Source organism: Eschscholzia californica, unplaced genomic scaffold (genome assembly GCF_041429995.1).
Source record: "Eschscholzia californica isolate CP2 unplaced genomic scaffold, dmEscCali1.0.p SCAF_3, whole genome shotgun sequence".
In the NCBI taxonomy this organism is placed as follows: Eukaryota; Viridiplantae; Streptophyta; class Magnoliopsida; order Ranunculales; family Papaveraceae; genus Eschscholzia; species Eschscholzia californica.
Genome location: NW_028238420.1, coordinates 58188382 through 58209581, shown reverse-complemented (window position 1 = coordinate 58209581; position 21200 = coordinate 58188382). Strand labels below are relative to the sequence as shown.

At 35.7% G+C, this 21200-nt stretch overlaps 2 protein-coding genes across 10 annotated transcripts; one reads left to right on the top strand and one right to left on the bottom strand.

The window, feature by feature from the left end:
* Positions 1 to 221: 221 nt before the first annotated feature.
* On the top strand, positions 222 to 13384 carry LOC147552438 (uncharacterized). Of its 7 annotated transcripts, XM_086666239.1 has the most exons (5): positions 222 to 606; positions 6892 to 7935; positions 8743 to 8814; positions 11722 to 12759; positions 13065 to 13384. In XM_086666239.1, the coding sequence occupies exons 4-5, from the start codon at positions 11802 to 11804 to the stop codon at positions 13100 to 13102; spliced, it is 996 nt and encodes a 331-aa protein (XP_086522365.1). In that variant the 5' UTR covers positions 222 to 606; positions 6892 to 7935; positions 8743 to 8814; positions 11722 to 11801; the 3' UTR covers positions 13103 to 13384. The 7 variants fall into 7 exon arrangements, 6 of the variants coding, with proteins under 6 accessions (XP_086522365.1, XP_086522366.1, XP_086522370.1 ...); XM_086666240.1 differs by lacking the exon at positions 6892 to 7935 and having other exon boundaries at positions 278 to 606; positions 11727 to 12759; XM_086666244.1 differs by lacking the exon at positions 6892 to 7935 and having other exon boundaries at positions 289 to 606; positions 11722 to 12744.
* A 4678-nt stretch (positions 13385 to 18062) lies between these two features.
* LOC147552437 (NAC domain-containing protein 104-like) lies at positions 18063 to 20098 on the bottom strand. Of its 3 annotated transcripts, none has more exons than XM_086666237.1 (4): positions 19833 to 20098; positions 19213 to 19553; positions 18967 to 19072; positions 18063 to 18660 (listed from the first exon to the last, which is right to left on the bottom strand). In XM_086666237.1, the coding sequence occupies exons 1-4, from the start codon at positions 20014 to 20016 to the stop codon at positions 18593 to 18595; spliced, it is 699 nt and encodes a 232-aa protein (XP_086522363.1). In that variant the 5' UTR covers positions 20017 to 20098; the 3' UTR covers positions 18063 to 18592. The 3 variants fall into 3 exon arrangements, 2 of the variants coding, with proteins under 2 accessions (XP_086522363.1, XP_086522362.1); XR_015236972.1 differs by having other exon boundaries at positions 18543 to 18660; positions 19233 to 19553; XM_086666236.1 differs by lacking the exon at positions 18063 to 18660 and having other exon boundaries at positions 18840 to 19072.
* Positions 20099 to 21200: the final 1102 nt, after the last annotated feature.

The window sequence follows — 21200 nt, the reverse complement described above, 5'->3', positions numbered from 1 at the left end:
ACCTTTATATTTAAAACTGTGATATTGAAGTTTATGTTAACAATATTAACCTCTTGGCAACCATACTAGTCAAGTCGTACTAATCTTGAAATTTATGTCAACAATATCAACTATTTAGACAACCATGTTTTAGAATGAGAAGACATCTTTTTTTTTTTTTTTTGTTGAACTGAATGAGAAGACATCTTAATTCAAAAAACAAGATTATACCGTTGTAAGCCAGGCTGGCATGAAAAAGACGCGTTTTGTTTTGCAAAAAAAAAAGAAGGCGCGTTTTGTTTGGCGCGTGGGATAGGATAGGGAATCAGGCAGTGGGGAAACACTACACAAGAAGATATTCGATCGATCTGCCTGACCTGGGGTATCATTCTAGGGTTTTAGACACTTGCAATCTTCAATGTCATTATCTAGGGTTACTACGTACCCATAGACATCAATCAGTTCATCTAATTTTACTTCATCTTCTCCTCTTCTTTGTTTTCGTCCGATGAAATTTCGGTTCACGTTTTCTAGGGTTTGATTGTACGAATACTTCTATTAAGGAGAATTTATCATTATGTTGCTTTTCCTCCTACTCTTCAAGTTCTGATGGAGATTATCGGACAGGTAAGATCCATGAAACTTTCTTTATTTGTATATTCATATAAATTTTGTACGCTCATACATAAATCTTGATTTGTTCATATATAAAACTTGCTTATTCATATATAGATCTTGGTTGTTCTTGAGGATGACGAAATTTTTCTAAAGTTTTCATGTCCTCTTGTCTTCCATCATGTTCTTGTTGCATTTCCACAGTTATGATCTCTGACCTTCTTAGTGGATATATGTCTTTGTTGCCACTGGTTTGTTATTATCTCAATTAGTGTGCCCTAATGGGAAAGATCCCAAATCTATGATTTTACTGAAAGTCACAATAGAAGGCATTGATTAATACATAGTAGTCTATATGACATTGAAATTGTTTTTGCTTGTCTATACTCGATATTTGATTCTGTAATTCAATTTCCTAACACTCATAATAGAGTGTTCGAAGCAAACAACCACACGAGATGGAACAAATCGAGTAAGATAGTGGTCCTGTCGTATTTCCCTGACAAGGAATTGATGGGAATACTCGCAATCCTGAGTTGGTTATGTAAATTTACTTGATAGCATGAGCAAAATTCATTAGATGCTTTTCAACTCTAATTATAACCCAAAAGCAATATCTCAAAACTGACCCCAGTCGGCAATACCTACATATGCTTGCTAGCATGAACAAATTATTCGAAATTTGCATTTTGTAGCTGTTACTCTTGTCAAACTGATATATAATAATGATGTCATTTGCGTTTTCCAACTGTTGCTTTTATAAATGCTTTTTAGCTCTAATTAGAACACTAACACACGACTAAACCCAAGTTAGCTATATATACATACATATGCTTGCTAGTACGAGTACATAATAGAGTGTGGAAAGCAAAGAAAAAATAGAAAACACAAGATGGAACAAATCGAGAAGGATAGTGGTCCTTTCTATTCCCTTACATGGTACATCATAATTTTCTCAAGTACCAGACTGCAACGGTCTTGAAAGGGAAGTGATGGGACTAGATTTATTTCGATATCTAGTTGGTAATACACGACTGAACCCAAGTCGACAATATAAACATACATATGCTTGCTAGTATAAATACATAATAAAATGAGAAAAACAAGTAAAGAAAACACGAGATGGAACAAATCAAGAGGGATACTGGTCCTTTCATATTCACTTACGTGGTACATCATATTTTACTCGAGTACCAGACTGTGACGGTTTTGAAAGGGAAGTGATGGGACTAGATTTATTGTGATCTCTAGTTGGTAATACATGACCGAACCAAAGTCAGCGATATATATATGTATATATATATATACATATGCTTGTTAGTATGAATACATAATAAAGTGGGAAAAGCAAGAAAAGAAAACACGAGATGGTACAAATCGAGAAGGATACTGGTCCTTTCATATTCCCTTACATGGTACATCATAATTTACTCAAGTACCAGACTATGACGGTTTTGGAAGGGAAGTGATAGGACTGGATTTATTGCAATCTCTAGTTGGTAATATAAATTTATGCGAGCATGAACAAAAGGCAACATGAAAACATGACTGAACCCAAGTCGGCGGTATATACAGACATATGCTTGCTAGTTTGGATACATAATAAAGTCGGAAAAGCAAAAAAAAAAAAAGAGAACACAAGATGGAATAATTCGAGAAGGATGGTGGTCTTTTCATATTTCCTTGGTACATCATAATTTTCTCAAGTACCAGACTGTAACGGTCTTAAAAGGGAAGTGGTGAGACTGTAACTCATAATGCGGGGATGAATACATAATAGTGTGGAAATCAAACAAATACACAAGATGGAACAAATTGAGAAGGATAATATTCTTGCTTATTTCCTTACATGGTGGTACATCATAATTTGCTTAAGTACCAACATGTAACAAGGAAGTGACAGGAAGGATTACTCGCAATCTTGAGTTCGTTTTATAAATTTACTTGATAGCTTAAACGAAAGTTATTAGATGAAACTTTTAGAACCGAAAGTTCTATCTCAGATTTGAACCCAAGTCGGCGATACATACATATGCTTGCTAGCATGAACAAAGTATTCCAAGTTTGCATTTTGCAGTTGTTACTCTCATCGACCTGATATAGTAATTAATGATGCCATTTTACAACTGTTGCTTTTATAGATGCTCTTTAGCTCTACTTAGAACACTAAGACACGACCGAGCCCAAGTCGACGATATAGATATGCTTGCTAGTATGAATACATAATAGAGTGAGGAAAGCAAAAAAGAAAACACAAAATGGAACAAAGTAAAGGATAATGGCCCTTTCTTCCCTTACATGGTACATCATTATTTGCTTGAGTACCAAAATGTAACTGTCTTAAAAGTCAGTAGATGTTTCTTAGCTCTAATTAGTACTTGAAAGCATTGTGTCAAAACTGAAACTAAGTCGGAGATGCATACAGAATTAGATATAAATACTTACTTGCAAGAATTAACCAAGTATTCGAGTCCAATCCGGTTTGCATCTTGCAACGATTGTTACTATTAATCTGATGTCGTAAATAATGATGCCCACTTTCTTGAAACTCGAAATGAAGGTATTAATACATAATAGTCAATAGGGTGTTCAAATTTGCATAGCACAGTGACACTGTAACTGTTCCTGCATCTCTATACACAAGATGGAATTCTATAATGTTATGTTCATACATAACTGTTGGTTTGTTCATATATAAAACTTGCTTGTTCATACATAAGTCTTGGTTCTTCTTGAGGATGATTTTCACAGTTTAAATTTTTAAAGTTTTCATGTCTTCTCGTCTTCCATTATATTCTTGTAATCTTGTTACGTTTTCTTGGTCCTCTGACCTTCTTCATGGATATAATCTTTTGTTGCCATTGGTTTGTTATTATCCTATTATTATGTCCTGTTGGGATTCGGGAAAGATTCAAAATTTATAATTTTACTGAAACTTACAATGGAAGGCATTATTTAATACATAGTAGTCGATATGACACTGAAATTATTCTTGCTTGTCTATTCTCGAGATGGGATTCTATACTTCAATTTCCTGGCAAATCGAGAAGGATAGTTATCCTTCCTTATTCCCTTACATGGTACACCATAATTTGCTCAAGTATCAGACTGCTGTAACGGTCTTAAATGGGAAGTGATGGGACTGTAACTCATAACGAGGGCATAGATACATAATATAGTATTGAAAGCAAACAAAAACTCATATTTCCTTACATGGCAGTACATTATAATTTGCTCAAGTGTACCGGACTGCAATAAGGAAGTGGCAGGATTACTTGCAATCCTGAGTTGGTTATATTAAATTTACACGATAGCATGATCTGAAGTCATCAAACATTTTTCAGCTCTAATTAGAAACCAAAAGCAAAACCTTAAAACTTAACCCAAGTTGGCGATACATACATCTGCTTGCTTGCATGAACAAAGTTTTTGAAGTTTGCCTTTTGCATGCACCTGTTACTCTTATTGATCTGATATAGTAAATAATGAAGCCATTTTCATTTTGCAACTGTGGCAGGCTTTTATAGATCTTTTTAGCTCTAATTACAACCCTAAAACACGACTGAACTCAAGTCGACGATATATATATATATATATATATATATATACATATGCTTGCTAGTATGAATACATAATAGAGTGTTGAAAGCAAAAAAGAAAACACACGGTGGAACAAATCGAGAAGTATAATGGTCCTTTCGTCTTCCATTACATGGTACATAATAATCTGCTCAAGTACCAGATTGTAATGGTCTTTAAAGGGAAGTGATGGGGCTGGATTAATTGCAATCTCTAGTTTACAACTTTAATTGCGAGAATGAACAAAAGTCAGTAGATGTTTCTTAGCTCTAATTAAAACTCGAAGGCACTATCTCAAAACTAAACCCACGTCGGTGATATATACATACATATGTTTGCTAGCGTGAATCGAGTATTTCAATTCAATTCATTTTGCATTTTTCCGTTGTTCTTCGTATCAATCTGATATAGTAAATAATGATGTCATTTGCGTATTGCAGTTGTTGCTTTTATAGATGCTTTTTAGCTCTAACTAGAACCCAAAAGAACACTATCTCCACTCTCCAGACTTAACCCAAGTTGGGAATATATACATACAAATGCTTACCTGTATGAACTAAGTATTCGAGTTCAATCTAGTTTGCATTTGTTGCTCGTATCAATCTGATATAGTAAAGAAAAATATTATTTGCATTTTGCAGTTGTTGCTCTTGTTGATCTGATATAGTAAATAGTGATGTCAATTTGCAGTTTACAACTCTTTCTTTTCAGCTCTTATTAATACCTGAGAGCATTATCTTCAAACTGAACCCAAGTCAGCGATACATACATACACATATTTACATTACATGCATAGCATTAACCAAGTATTTGAGTTAAATCCATTTGCATTTTGCAACTTTTGCTTTAATTGAATTGATTTGATATCATAGATAATGGTGCACATTTTCCTGGTTTTGCCCTTAAATGTAAAACAAGATTCTCGTTTGACGCAAATTTTTCACTCAAACATACTCCATTCATGGCGGTCTTTGATTAATCTATCGAATGTGAGATTTTGGCAAAGAGAACTTTTCTCTTGTGTTAAGAAGAGCACCCTTGCAGGTATGGACATGATTAACTTCTCTTGACTTCTAGCCTTTATTGGCCCTGCAGCAGGGTTGATAATCAAACAGGGTAATATTGTCTTTTTAGTACAAACTTTGACGTGTGCATTTTGATGGTGTGGTTACTTTTCAGTACAAAATTAACAATGCATAAGATCAACCAACACACTACATATGCTTACTAGCATGAACAAAGTATTCGAGTTCAATCTAGTTTGCGTTTTTCAGTTATTGCTCTTATCAATCTGATTTAGTAAATAATAAATAATAGAAGTTTGTATTTTGCAACTATTGCTTTTATTGATGTTTTTCAACTCTTTTAGAACCCAAAAACGTATATCAAAACTGAGCCAAAGTCGATGATATATACATACATATGCTTGCTAGTATGTGCAAAGTATTCATGTTCATTCAAGTTACATTTCCATATTTGCTCTTATTGATCTGATATCGTAAATATTGATACTAGTGGTCATTCTGCAGTTGTTATTTTTTATAGATGTTTTTTCAGCTCTAATTAGAACCCGATAGCACTAGCTCTAAACTGAACCCAAGCCGACGATACATAGTTAATTACATATAAATACAAGGATTAACCAAGTATTTGAGTTCAATCCCGTTTTGTATTTTTCGACTGTTGCTCTTATTCAGCTGACAACATAATTTGTAAAAAAATGATGCCCACTCTCCTGAATTCGCAATTAAGCCATTAATACATATTAGTCCATGTGTTGTTCTAGTTAGCATAGCAAAGTGACTTGCTTGACTACACTCGAGATGGGGTTGTATAGTTCACTTCCCTTACCCTCACAATGAATGCATAATAGAGTGTGGAAAGAAAAAAAAAACAAGAGGGAACAAATCGTGATAGATGGTGGCCCTATCATATTCCCTTACATTGTGGTATATTATAATGTGCTAAAGTACCAGACCGTAACAAGGAAATGATGGGACTCTATTACTTGCAATTCCGAGTTGCTTATATAAATTATCTTGCGAGCATGAACACAAGTTATTAAATGATTTTCAGGTCTAATTAGAACCTGAGAGCATTATCTCGGAACTGAACCCAGGTGGCGATATGTACATACATATACTTGCTAGTATTAACAAACTATACGAGTTCAATCCAGTTTGCGTTTTGCAGCTATTGCTCTTATGTCTTATCTTTCTGATTTACGCATACTTATACTATCTAGCACGAATAAACTATACGAGTTCAATCTTGTTTGCATTTTGCAGCTATTGCTCTTATCATTCTGATATAGTAAACAATTTTGCCAGTTTGCATGTTGCGACTGTTCTTTTGTAGATGAATTTCAGTTATAATCAGAATCTGAAAGCTCTATCTCAAAATTGAACCAAGTCGGGGATATACATATTTGTATTTATATACATGTGTTTTTCAACATGAAGAAAGTATTGGAGTTCAATATTGTTTGCATTTTGCAACTGTCGCTTTTGTAAATGCTTTCCAGCTGTAATTAGAACCGACTAAGTCACGATACATACATAAATACATACATACACACATATATTATGTCTGCCAGCATTAACCAAGTATATATGTTAATTCCTGTTTTTCTTATTGACTTTTTTATCTTAATGATGCCCACTTTCTTGGGTTTTCCCTGAATGTATAGCAAGATTCTAGTTTTTCACTCTGTAACAGACTCGATTTGCCGGTCTTTGATTAATATATGAAAGGTGAGATTCCGCCAAAGAAGCAAAGACAACATAATCCTGTATTTCTGTATTCCGAAGAGTACCCATGAAGGTGTGAACATGATTTGCTTCTCTGATTCCACACAGGCTGGAAATCAACCATGATAATCTTTTCAGTACAAACTTCGATGGGTGCATTTCGATGGGGTGGTTTTGTTTTTAAAATTGTGAATGTATAAGATCAGCAACGCAACTGGGGTACTTGCGTTGACCTCAAAACGGGATTGTCACTTTGTGGGGTTGTCAAAAGACGAAATAGAAGTTGAAAGTTTTGATTTACATGTCCTGAAATTTCCACCTTGTCAAAAGACGGATCAAAATTGAAATGAATGAATTCTGCTTGCTCTGGAGTTAAATGGAGTGGTTATACCCTCCAAGTTAGGATGAATGTGCATGAAGTTTGTTCAGAAGAGGTTAGAAACACTAGTCTATCTCCCTTATTGTTGTGGATATATTAACAGAAAAAGTCCAGGTTTTCTTCAATTATGCCTCCCTTATTGCAGTGGATATATTAACAGAAAGAGCCTGAAATTTTCTCAGGAAGGGATCACTTATGCTCGCGATTTAATTATTAAGATCGGAATGACTGTTCTCTACTGAGTTTTTGTCAAGATCTTTGAGCTCAAATTAGATATTAGATTTTCTTCAATTTTGCCTCCCTTAGATATATTAACAATAAGAGCCTGAAATTTTCTCAGAAAGGGATTACTTGTGCTCGCAATTTAATTATTAAGATCGGAATGACTGTTTTCTACCGAGTTTATGTCAAGATCTTGAAGCTGACTATTGAGGACAGAAAGTAGCACGTTATTGAACTAAAACTTACTGAAAATATAAATTCTTGTTGAAAACTATTTTAACTGCAGGAGGTGCATTTGCCCTTCGGAGGGTGCATATGTTTGGCTAGTTTTTATTTGCTAGGTTAAAGAGTTGAGTTGGCGTTAAAATCTACCCACTGGTGATCGTCTGCTAGATCTTCCACTGGACAATGGTATTATATCTTAATAAAAACTTTTGAAGATAGCTGCTTATAATTAGATTTTACAAACTTTTCTTCATCTGTTTACCGATTTAGTGATAGAAAAGAGGGCGGAAAGTTAAAATAGGTCATCCCTGTCATCGAAAATGAGGTTTTTTTTTGCTAGGACGAAGATAACATCAAAAGATTACTAAGATGGCTGAAAATAACATACTGAACAACATACAAGTATTGCCACATGCGACAAAAGTTAATTCATTGTGGAAAATTTTGTGTATGGCCTCAACCCTCAGTGATCCTGTGATTTCCTTGCCTAAATGTGCTTTTGTTATTTTTACATATCGTAATGCTTGAACGCGTAGATAATTCTTACGTTTAGAATCACATAAATGATTATATATCACATAAATGATTATATATCACACTAGCTTAAATCTTATTGCTTTGTTTTATATTTTTATTTGTGTCTGCAATCAACACCTGATTTTGTTGTCATGTAATTATGCAAGTTTTGCGGTATCATATTTCGTTTGTAAAATGAGTTGCTGGTTTCTCGTCTTCAATCTGTGTTGCAAATTTCTGTGAAAGGGTTTGGTATTTCTATTGTTCTAACTCTATTGGGGTCAGTCTTGAACATGAGATTGACCATATATAAATAAACTCCCCTCTTTGTCCAGACAAATGATGTAATTCATATTTCACTCCTTGTAAACCCTTCTGAATGGCTCATTGTAACAAGTATGTATATAATGTTATTGTTAGAGACTTACTTTCATTTATAGTGTTTCCTTTCGGAGAAAACTAACCTTTTTTCTATAGTAATTTCCCCAGGAAATTTTTCGAAGAGCTACTTAAAGTCTTGAACACCCCTTTTGCTAGGAGCCTAGGACGGTAATCTCTCTCTCTCTCTCTCCCTCTCTCTCTCTCTCTCTATATATATATATATATATGTATATATACACACACACACACACTAGGGTATAGACCGTGTGCGTGGGGGACGGTTTTTTCTATAATCATGCGAGTGAATAAAGATTGAAATAAAAAGTGTTATTTTCCAAATAGCCCCAACTTTGTGAACTGTTTCTTGTCTAGTCTCTTATTTTATCAAAAATACTCAGATGACCCCCTTTAATTTTTTTTATGTTTAAAGGTTGCCGGCCGAAAAATTGGTCAGTCGGCGACCTTCGCCGGTGAAGACGATGAGGTGGCGAGAAGGTTAGGTGGCAGAGAGAGGTGATGAGATGGATGAGAGAGAAATGATGACTGGTTAACGGTGTTATAGAGAGAAAGGGGTTATCTGAGTATTTTTGATAAAGTAGAGGGCTAGGCAGGAAACCGATCACAAAGTTGAGGATTATTTGGGAAATAACCCAAATAAAAATATGTATGGACAAGGATACGATTAGAGGGGAAGAAGAGTTCCCTTAATGGAGAAATTCAAGGAAGTTGGTAGTCGCTCAGACTTCACAAATGTCAATAGGGAAGTTCTATAGGGCTCTCCCATTTTTGTTAAAAGGCCTCTCCATGAATTAATTGACTTAAAAAAACCCACTTTAAGGGTGTATATCACCCTCATTAACAATCTACATAACTCAATCCTAAATCCCTTCAAAATTCAAATCCTTTAACATTCTTCTTCCACTTTGGTGATCTTTCAAAAAACTAAACCTAGGGTTTGATAAGATGAGAGATGAGGGAGGAAGGGATGAAGATGAAAAGAGGGAGAGGGAAAGAGAACGAGAGAATGAGGTAGAGATGAAGATGAAAATAGCGGTAGTGACAGAGGTGATAGATTTTACAGAGAGAGAGAAGATAAACTGAAGAAGAAGATGAAACAAAGCTATTGGTGCTACTAATCCAATTTTCAGTGGGATCAGGCCGAATTATGCAATATTTACGGATGGAGCCCACCGTTAAATGTTGCATAATTTGGCCCGAGCTCACTGTAAAATGTTACATAATTCGGCTCGAGCTCATAAAAAATTGGTCCAGCAGCTACTGGTTACTGGCCCAATCTTTGGTCGGCTCTACTCGAATTATGCCACATTTACGGCTCGGTATTTGCCACCAATAGCTTTTCAGTCTGGTGCGACCGGAAATCTAACTTGGGGGTTTCTTCCTTTCTTGATTTTCACCCGCTTCCAGACGAAATGCTTCCAAATAAGGTCTGCAAATCTTCTTCCTTGTGTTGCTAACCAGTAGATTTAAGCATTTAATAGTTTCAAAAAATCGAAAAAAAAAAACTAAACCTGGGGCTATGAGGAAAGATGAAAGAGGAAGAGATAAAGATGAAAAGAGAGAACAAGAAAGAGAACGTAAGAGAATGAGGGAGAGATGAAGATGAAAATGACGGTAGTGATAGAGGTGATAGATTTTACAGAGGTTATGAGGAAGATGAAAGAGGGGTGGGCCTTTTGATCGGTGAAGGGATTTTTCTTGGTTTGAATAATTTTGACCTAAACGGCGTTAACTTTACTGTTAGGTTAAACTAGAGAAAGACAAAGTGCCTTTTTCTGGAAGGGTCCTTCTAGCGAAAACAGAAGATTGGGGGCGCTTTTAAAAGAGGGGCCCTTTTAATGGGGCCCCTGTAAAATCTCCCTAAAATATAGTACTACACCTTCAAATCCTTAGCGGCACAAGGGCCAATAGGAAGATACGTTGGGGTTGTTAAAGAGTTCATATTATATGTTTTACGTGAGAATAGCCATACATGGGAAAATGGTGATCCAGTAATGAATAATGTAATGTCTAGGTTTACTTCATTAATTCATTGTCAGTTGGTTTGGAATTTGGTGACAACAAACTTAACGTAACGTAATTTAGTAACCAAGATAATAACATCTGAGTTTTCTAAACTCATTGTGTTTGTTCCATCCAACTCAATCTTTAATATGAAAGCAAAGCTTCTTTCTACTTGATCTTGGTCTCATAGATCCCTAACAAAACCATGCCTCACAGCTTTGAGGCATTTAGGCTATAGGTCGGAAAAGTGATGAAATTTTGAAATTTGGTTAACCAAACCTATTTTGTTTTGTTTAACCATTTAGGCAAACATAATCAAAAGTAGGTGAATGATGGGGTTAAGGAAAATTGGATATAATGGTTATCATTGACGATGAATTTACTAATGTATAAGAACTTCAACAACATAAAGATTTATAAGTCTGAGCAAACTTGTTTGGTTGTCTATTCATAGTCCTACAAGAAGATAATTTCTTTCAAATTTTAAAATGTCCATACGTCGGTAGCTAGCCGCCATTAAATAAACATTTTGCTTTCCGAAAACAATTGTTTGCCCGACAATTTTAACTTCTTTCGCTCATGTTTCTCCTTTTTTATCAGTTTTATGCTGCCATTGTATTTCCTCTTTTTTAAATCTCTGTTTTCTTTAGATTTAATTAATTAGGTTTTTTAATACGAAAATAGTATGTGTTGAATATAGGATATATTCTCTCAATATATCATATATACATAATATAGAATATATTCTCTCAATATGGGATATATATTGAATATATTGATATATATGATATATGGGATATTGTTGAATATAGGATATATTCTCTCAATATAGCATATATACATAATATAGAATATATTCTCTTAATATGGGATATATATTGAATATATGATATATGGGATATACTAAATACGTTATATAATATATTCTATATATGTAACTATTGTAATTATATAAGGGGAAGAACATCTCCTATTGTATACACAAGAATTATTAAAAGAAAAGAGTTTATCTCAATCTATTATTAATTTGTATTAGTTTCTACTTGGTATCAGAGCAGGTTCGGTAATTGAACCTGGTTATTTCGAATTGAATTGAATTGAATTCCGTTGCGAATCTTGAAATTGAAAGCTCAATGGGTTCCAATGATGATGCAACAATGGTACTATCAAACCCTCACGTTGTTCATAACCACATAGATGCACCCTTTCCATTAGGTAATACCCTGAATGAGAATAATTACACCCTTTGGTCAAAGGTCATGAAGATGCGTATTAATGGTCGGAAGATGTGGGGGTATATTAGTGGCACTAAAGCGAAACCTGCAGAAGGAAGTGAAGAATATGAAAATTGGTACTCGGAGAATGATAAGGTGAAGGGATGGTTGTGTGACTCAATGTCCACAACACTAATGAACAGGTATGTTTGTTTGGAAACTGCGAAAGAAGTTTGGGACTCTCTTGAAGCTATGTATACAGACACATCTGATGAAACTCAAATCTTTGAGTTACATAGGAAGTGTTTCTCAACAAAACAAGCTGGTCGATCTATTGCGACCTATTATGATGAATTAGCAGCAATTTTTCAAGAAATTGACCAACGCAACAATGTGAAAGGAAAAAGTGCTGAGTCTATCGCCATCTTACAACAATATGTAGGACGTCTTAGAGTTCACATGTTCCTTTCTGGATTAGATAGTATGTATGATCAGGTGCGTGGTAAGATTCTTCGAAAAGACCCTCCACTTACTTTGGAACAGTCTTATCAGACAGTACGAAGGGTGTCAGTTCACAAACAGGTGATGGGAACCCAAACACTTGTAACTGAGTCTTCAGTTATGGCAGTCAACTATCAAAAGGGACAACCTCAAGGTTCCTGGAATTCTCACAAAGAGGCTAGACCCTTACGCCTTGATCTTGAGTGTACCCACTGTGGAGAGAAGGGGCACACAAAACAGAAGTGTTATGAAGTCATTGGGTATCCGGAATGGTGGGATTTTACAAAACGACCTAGGAAAAACATATCTGCGAAGAAGGATTATGCTATAATTCCTCCATCAGTGAATGTTGCCCAGTCAGGTATGAAAATTGAAGGTAGTGTTTTATCTGTAAATTCTTTGAATAATACTTGGTTAATTGATACTGGTGCATCGGATCACATGGTAAATGACACTAGCATATTATCATCCATTATACCTTCAACCCAAACCTCTATATACACAGCTAATGGTGGTTCCTCTCCTGTAATTGGGGAAGGTTCCACTGACATATCTGAAAATCTGACATTAAACTCTGTCCTCATTGTTCCCGTGCTAGAGTATAATATCCTATCAGTCAGTAGGATCACTGCTGCACTTGCATGTACTGTGACGTTTTGGCCTCAATTCTGTATTTTTCAGGACATAGTGACGCGGCAGGTTCTTGGTTGTGGTGTTAGAAAGGGCAATCTCTACTATTTGGACCTGTCTAGTAGTGGAGAGCAGAGGATTCATCAGGTGAATAAAGTTGGAGGAATTGAAGAAGCAAAAGCTAATGTTTGGTTATGGCATCGGCGATTGGGTCATCTCTCCTTCGGATATCTTCAGAAATTAAATTCATCGTTATTTTCGAAGTGTAGTGTTTCAGAATTTAAGTGTGATATTTGTGAACTTGCTAAAAGTCACCGTATTACATATTCTCCAAGTTTCAATAAAAGTTCAGAACCTTTTAGTATTATTCACTCTGATGTATGGGGTCCTGCACGTATTCCTACTTTGTCTGGAGCTCGTTACTTTGTGACTTTTATCGATGAGTGTACTCGTATGACGTGGGTATTGCTACTCACTCATAAAAGTGAAGTCTTTGAAGTATTTAAAGTATTTTTTCAGATGGTTTTGACCCAATTCCAAAGGAGGATACAAGTGTATCAATCTGATAACGGAGGAGAATTTACTAGTAATGACATGGCGAAGTTCCTGATAAATAATGGCATTCGACATCAAACTTCTAACGCTTATACCCCACAACAAAATGGGTTAGCTGAACGAATGAATAGACAACTGTTAGAAGTTGTTCGTGCGTCTCTTTTCGGAATGAATATGCCATTAAATTATTGGGGAGAGGCGTTAAAATCTGCTGCCTATGTGATAAACCGCACACCATCTAGGGTCATTGAATTTCAGACCCCTTTCAAAAAACTCCATGACCTTATCACCATCCCTGCAATGCCAAACCTAGAACCACGTGTTTTTGGGTGTGTTGTCTTTGTTCATATACCTAAACATCAACGAGGAAAATTAGATCATTGTGCTCGAAAGTGTGTGTTTCTTGGATATGCTGATTTTCAAAAGGGTTATCGTTGTTATGACCCTGAGGAGGGGAAAGTATATATCTCATTACACGTTTCGTTTCGAGAATTAGATGTATATTTTATGGGATCTTCCCTTCAGGGGGAGAAACAAAATGATAGTGAAGGAAAGTTCCCCATTATTGGGGATATATTTCAGGAACTAGAGGATTTGACAAGTAATTTCAATAGGCCTAGTAATCTAGGTGATGATGGAAAGGGGAGTGAAACAGAGCAGATTATAGGGGGGATCAAGGTAGTGAAGATGAATTTAATGAGAATGGAGAGGATCAGACAACAGGGGGAGATCAAGCTGAAGTAGTAGAAGTTGCCTGTGACTCCAACTTTCTAACACCATCTACCGAAGACATGCCTCCGAATGTCGAACCTCAGGTATTACTTGATCCTATCACTGTTAATGATGTTCAACCTAGACGTTCAGAAAGATCTACTAAAGGTATTCCAAAATTTACTTATGAACCAGATATTAATTCTAAAGCCAAATACCCAATTTCTGATTATGTGTCCACCAATAGGTTGTCTAAGTCATTTACATGCACCATGAATCAATTATCCTCTGTATCTATTCCTAGTAATTTGCAGGAAGCATTATCAGATCCACGATGGAAGAAAGCTATGAATGAAGAGATGAATGCATTACAGAAGAATTCCACTTGGGAACTTGTTGATAAACCCCACGGATATCGTATTGTTGGGTGTCGTTGGATCTTTACAGTAAAGACGAATCCAGATGGAAGTGTTGACAGGTACAAAGCCAGACTTGTTGCCAAAGGGTATACCCAGACGTATGGTGTGGATTATGAGGAGACCTTCGCCCCGGTGGCAAAGATAAACACTATTCGTGTACTCATTTCTCTTCCAGCCAATCAAGGTTGGCCATTACAACAGTTTGACGTGAAGAATGCATTTCTCAATGGAGACTTAGAAGAAGAAGTATACATGGAGTTACCACCTGGAGTCACGAATTCTGAAGTAGGAAAAGTATGCAAATTAAAGAAGGCATTGTACGGGTTAAAACAGTCACCACGAGCTTGGTTTGGACGGTTTACAAAGAGCATGAAGGCATTTGGATATAAACAAAGTAATTCTGATCATACTTTGTTTATAAAACAAAAGTTAGGCAAACTTACTGCTCTTATTGTTTATGTTGATGATATGGTTGTTACTGGAAATGACTCAGTGGAAATGGAGGCTCTGAAAAACTATTTGTCGCAGGAATTTGAGATGAAGGATTTGGGGCAGTTAAAATACTTCTTAGGCATTGAAGTTGCAAGATCAAGTCAAGGTATTTTCATGTCCCAACGAAAGTATATATTAGATCTTCTTGTTGAAACTGGGATGTTTGATTGCAAACCGGTAGATACACCGATTGAAGCAAATCATCACTTGGGAATATTTTCAAATCAAGTTCCATGTGACAAAGGAAGGTACGAACGCTTAGTGGGGAGACTAATTTACCTTTCTCATACTAGACCGGATATTGCATATTCCATTAGCGTCGTGAGTCAATTCATGCATAATCCAAGTGAAGAACATATGAAGGCAGTCTTTCGAATACTAAGGTACTTGAAGAAATCTCCGGGAAAAGGTCTCTTATTCCGGAAAGGTAGTGATATGGAAGTAATGGGATACACCGATGCAGATTGGGCAGGAGATATAACAGACAGGAGGTCAACCTCTGGATATTTTACGTTTGTATGTGGGAATATGGTAACATTTAGAGCTAAGAAGCAAAAAGTTGTTGCTAAATCAAGTGCAGAATCTGAGTTACGGGGTATGGCTCAAGGGGTGTGTGAATTACTATGGATACGAAATATATTGAAGGATCTTGGATTTAAGCTTGTGAAAGCAATGGATCTGCACTGTGACAATAAAGCGGCAATTATGATTGCACATAATCCAATTCAACATGACCGTATGAAACATGTTGAAGTGGATCGGTTCTTTATCAGAGAAAATATTGACAAAGGGTGCATATGTCTTCCATTCGTAAAATCAGAAGATCAACTTGCAGATATTCTTACAAAAGGAGTTTGCGGACGAATATTTAACAAAGCGATTGACAAGTTGGGCATGATTGACATCTATGCTCCATCTTGAGGGGGAGTGTTGAATATAGGATATATTCTCTCAATATATCATATATACATAATATAGAATATATTCTCTCAATATGGGATATATATTGAATATATTGATATATATGATATATGGGATATTGTTGAATATAGGATATATTCTCTCAATATAGCATATATACATAATATAGAATATATTCTCTTAATATGGGATATATATTGAATATATGATATATATGATATATGGGATATACTAAATACGTTATATAATATATTCTATATATGTAACTTTTGTAATTATATAAGGGGAAGAACATCTCCTATTGTATACACAAGAATTATTAAAAGAAAAGAGTTTATCTCAATCTATTATTAATTTGTATTAGTTTCTACTGTATTTTTATTCTTAATTGGTTATTGTATTTAACTTTTGATTTGATGTATTCAGTGATAAACTAGTCATATTAATAAGATGTTCTTTTTAGTTTTTTTTTTTTTTTTTTGATGAGAGAGATGTTCTTTTTAGTTGGTAACTCGACTGACTCCTCCAATTATATATAGACGAATTTTGTTAGACTATGCTCTTTCCTATAAATACCAACAAAAACTCTTCAAATACATAAATTTATTTCTTCATATTCATCAATGATAATGTCTTCTTCCATTACTTTAGGTATCTCCGGCAATGCCCACACGAATAAATCATTCAAAACGGCAAAAGGTCGAAGACTTAATTCGTTCGGAGACTCACTCTCATTCTCATCATATTCATCTATATCTTCACATTCGTCTTCGTTACGATCATATTTCTCTCCATCTCCCGATAACTCATCAACTCCTCCACGAAATTATGGAATTCCATTCTCATGGGAAGAATATCCTGGAATTCCGAAGAATCGTTCACAAAAACATAGGCGAGATTCATCTCTAACTAAACTTCCATCACCTCCCCCCTCAAAAAAAATCAATCCGAGAAAATTCATAGCAATTCAAAAGAAATTAGTTAGTAGCAAAAAAAACTTGGCACGAGATCCCTTCGTCAACGCATTAATGAAGTGTTCCAAGAATGTGGGTGGTAACGATAGTGATTATAAGGAAGGTATTGTCAATAATAACACGAAGAAGAAAGTTTCTAAATGGTGGTTAGGATTTATTGATTTATCTATTCCATGTAAATCTTGTCTGAGTTTTGGAATCAAAAGTTATGGTTCAGAGATCGCTTGTTGGAACAACAGCTAAATATGATCAATTGAATCGATGATTTGGATGGTAAAATATGCGATTACTTTAAGTTATAGTTTTATTAAGGTTATATATGTTGGATTATTTCATGCTCGACTCCATTCATTTTCCATATGAAATTGGGGCAATCTAAATTAAAGAATTGTAAGGTTGTGAGTTATTATATCATTAAGTAGAGATCTATGTAATTTAGGTATTGCGGGCACTTAAAAGGAGTTCCCATGGAAGTTCATTTTGTTATCAAGTAAATTAATCCATATTTTGGTCATAATATTAGACATAATAAGCAAAAAAAAATGTTGCCTTTTTGAAATAACAAAAAGTATAATGTATATTATGTATAATTGTGATACTTGTAAAATAAGGTGAAAGTTTAGAGTTATTTGTAAAGTACTAACGAAGTTAAAAAGGACTGAAAAGTTTGAATGGTGTCACACTGGACAATCTAAGACCATAAACAACGAGGTGTCTAACCGTCCAACACAGATGTCTGGTCCAGGCTTCAGACTGGAATCAGTTCGAGAGTATAATTGCTCTCTTGAACTGGGATGTCCGATGAAAGTGCGTCTACAGACTCTAGTCAATGGCTCAAACAGAACACGTACTAGCAATGTGGTGCGCCTTTAGAGGCACCCTTTTGTGTTTTAGATACAATATTTTATGTCACGTTTGAGGATAAAGGATGGTGACACAATGCATGACGAAATGCTAAACTAAGCAAACACCCACAAAAGAAAACAAGAAAATTATTGTTCCTTAACTTTGTAATTCAAGAAATCCCCCACCATAAAAAAAATAAAAATTTGTCAAGATAAAAACAAATGAAAAAGGAAGATAGTGAATGCTTTCAAGCACAATAACCTAACAATGCTACTTGGGCTCCACCTTCCCCCTTCCCTCTCTATATATCACACCAATAACATCTATCCCTTCTCATCCAAGACTTGTGCACTAAACCCAAGCACGTAAAAAAATCCCAATGAGTTGAAGAGAAAAAGTAGTAGTAATTAGATCAATCTAGAGAAAGAGTGTTCTTAATTATATGCTTGATTTGTATAAAGTAATAAATCCACTTGAACTTCAAGTCTATCAAGTTTGAGTAATAAATCCAGGCCACATCACCTGGTCGGGATTCAGCTCGGAGACTGGTCGGACATACCATCATTTTTGTTTTTAAAATATCAATGATACTTTACCTGACTGACCGCGACAGATTGAGTTGGCTAGCTAGCCAAGATGGGTCGAGTATCTAGAGAGAAAGTTACTCGCCCACCCTGACCAACCAACTTTTCCCCTCGCCCCTCGCTCGCTCAATCCGGTGGAGTAACACTGTTTCCAAAAATCAAGGGCACAACCTTGAGTTGTATAGTAACATTATAGACTACTCTAAAGGATGAACTAATTTCAGTAAATTCAAAATATTGGGACCTATTAAAACCCTTGAAGGAACCATGAAGAGGGTCCTAACCTATACTAGTAGTAGTTCTGCCATTTCTGGCAACAGATAGTGGAAAAACATATAGCATAAAAATGTGTTATATATGGATAAGAACTATGATTGATAGGGCAAACTTATGTCATCAAGATCATCTAATGAAAGAAAAACTTCATCTAAGCCAGATAGTTCTGTCCCACCATCATCATGATTGTCATCATTTTCACCATGAAAGCAGCTCCCTTGTGAACAACCACCATTTGATTGTTCAAACACTCTGCAAAGAACCCACTTACTCGTCGATTCCTGAAATGAAAACAGTTGAAGACATTAAATTCAATCTTGCATGAAATATACATACATACATACATATATATACACCTTATTAGTAAGGGGCTAGACCTAGTATACGCATATAGTAATCCAAGCTAGTAAAGACTACTTACTAGGGTTTCTGGGTTTAAACCTGATCTTCTTGTACTTCTACTGTTATTCATGCTGGAAGTAGAAGTAGAAGTAGTAGTAGTAGTAGTAGTAGTATAGCAATGGGAATCGAGTAAACGATATTCGTGCATAATCCAGTTAGTTTTGATGCCTTGAGCCATGTAGAAAACAAGATATTTTTTCACACCAATCAGTTTCTTAGTACCCTGTGCCTGTGGTATTAGTATTTGTTCTTCGTGTTCATCAACATCCATAGCCGTCCAATACCCACTACCCGAAACTCTATTCGAAGTCCTTCTACTGAAGAAATACCATTTATTACTTTCTCCTTCCAATGCCTTGCCTAACAAAATACATATATATTACAAATTTATCAACAAACCAATACATAAACACGTATTTTTTTTTAAACAGTAAGATTCGAACCCTGATATCCCCATGGAGAGACGCGTAAGTGTGTGTGTGTGTTTGTGCATATGTAAATGGGTATATATATGTATATATATATATATATATATATATATATATATATATATATATATATATATATATATATATATAGAGAGAGAGAGAGAGAGAGAGAGAGAGAGAGAGAGAGAGAGAGAGAGAGGGATTCATTTACCACAAAGATCCCAAGGGTCATAAGGAGAGAGAGTAAGATCAGGGATGATATCAGGTACACAAGGTAAGTGCGACTCCTTACGATAGAGGAAATGAAGGATAAGTTCTTTATCAGTTGGATTGAATCGAAAACCGGGAGGTAAGCTCACCACATTCTTGTTATTATCGTCGCTAGAGCTGCTCATGTTTATGCTTCTCTCTCCCAAGTTTAGTATGGAAGAAGAAGAATGAGTGTGGTATGGAAGGATGAATGACTTAGTATTTAGTGCATGTGTTTGTTATTATTTATACAAGGGAGGAGGGGGTTTGCAGAAGGTGGAAAGAAAGAGAGGAGGAGGAGGAGAAAGCATTTACATAAAATATCAGCCTCCCTTGTGTGCGCGCGTGCAAGAGAGAGAAAGAAAGAAAGAAATGGATAATAGAGGAAGAGAGGGGAGTTATGTGAGTCAATAAAAGGTGAGAATATGACTTATGGAAGACTTAAAGGAGTGTTTTGATCATAATTTCATTTGCCAATATATTGGAGGTAGCACCCATTTTATAAGTTCGGTAACTTTTCTATTTATATCTCATTTACTACCAAAATCCCATTTGAGAAAACTTAATTTAGCTATAAACTCAGGAGCTCGACGAGAGAAACGCACTGATAGGTAGATCTACTATATCATATGAGTGCCGATATTTTAGACCTTTCACCAAAAATTTCCAAAAGATGCTCCTTGCAAAAGATGTTGACTGCATTATTTACATAAAAGTGGGCCTCAGTGCACCGGGGGCCACCGAGCCAAGTGCTTGTGCACCACCGCCACAACCACACTCTTACACACGGTTCTGCATGAGACTCATCAAGCTTTGATTAGACTAAACTTTCGTCTAGCTAGACCTGCTTAGGCCCAGTGATATGATAGTCCCGCATCGCTTGGGAGAACATCCAGAGCCGGATTATAAGTGCATGCTTAAACTTAGTAAGTGTCGAGGTATTTATAGTAGCCTTGTGTAGTACAAAACTGAACTCAAGTGCCAGAAGCGGAGAATTGATAACTGCAACCTCTTGGGTTGTAATAGATGGTATTAGAACCGATGACACTCGCCATCAAGGTGAGTGATCGAAATTATGCCACGTCGTTAGGGAGAATACTCAGATCTAGGGGTATAGGTGTGTGCTCAAACTTGGAAAGTGTCGAGGCCTTTCAGGTGAGCTCGTGTAGCCTTCGCCGAAACCAAAAACCTATACATGCTGAGTCTGGGTTTGGATGTCAAAAGGTAGGATAATATTCATAATTGCTATGACTTGAAATGTTACAAGTGAGATGATAGGTCTAGTAGATCGGATGAAAGTGAACTTGATCAAAAGAAAAGACCAAAAACA

Excerpts from the sequence above, each read along its gene's own strand:
- LOC147552438 (XM_086666239.1), top strand. The coding sequence starts at position 11,802 with ATGGGTTCCAATGATGATGCAACAATGGTACTATCAAACCCTCACGTT. Across the intron at positions 12,760-13,064 it reads GTCAGGTATGAAAATTGAAG|GACATAGTGACGCGGCAGGT; the intron begins GTAGTGTTTTAT and ends TGTATTTTTCAG.
- LOC147552437 (XM_086666236.1), bottom strand. The coding sequence starts at position 20,016 with ATGAGCAGCTCTAGCGACGATAATAACAAGAATGTGGTGAGCTTACCT. Across the intron at positions 19,554-19,832 it reads TGACCCTTGGGATCTTTGTG|GCAAGGCATTGGAAGGAGAA; the intron begins GTAAATGAATCC and ends GTATTTTGTTAG. Across the intron at positions 19,073-19,212 it reads GTTTAAACCCAGAAACCCTA|GAATCGACGAGTAAGTGGGT; the intron begins GTAAGTAGTCTT and ends TTTTCATTTCAG.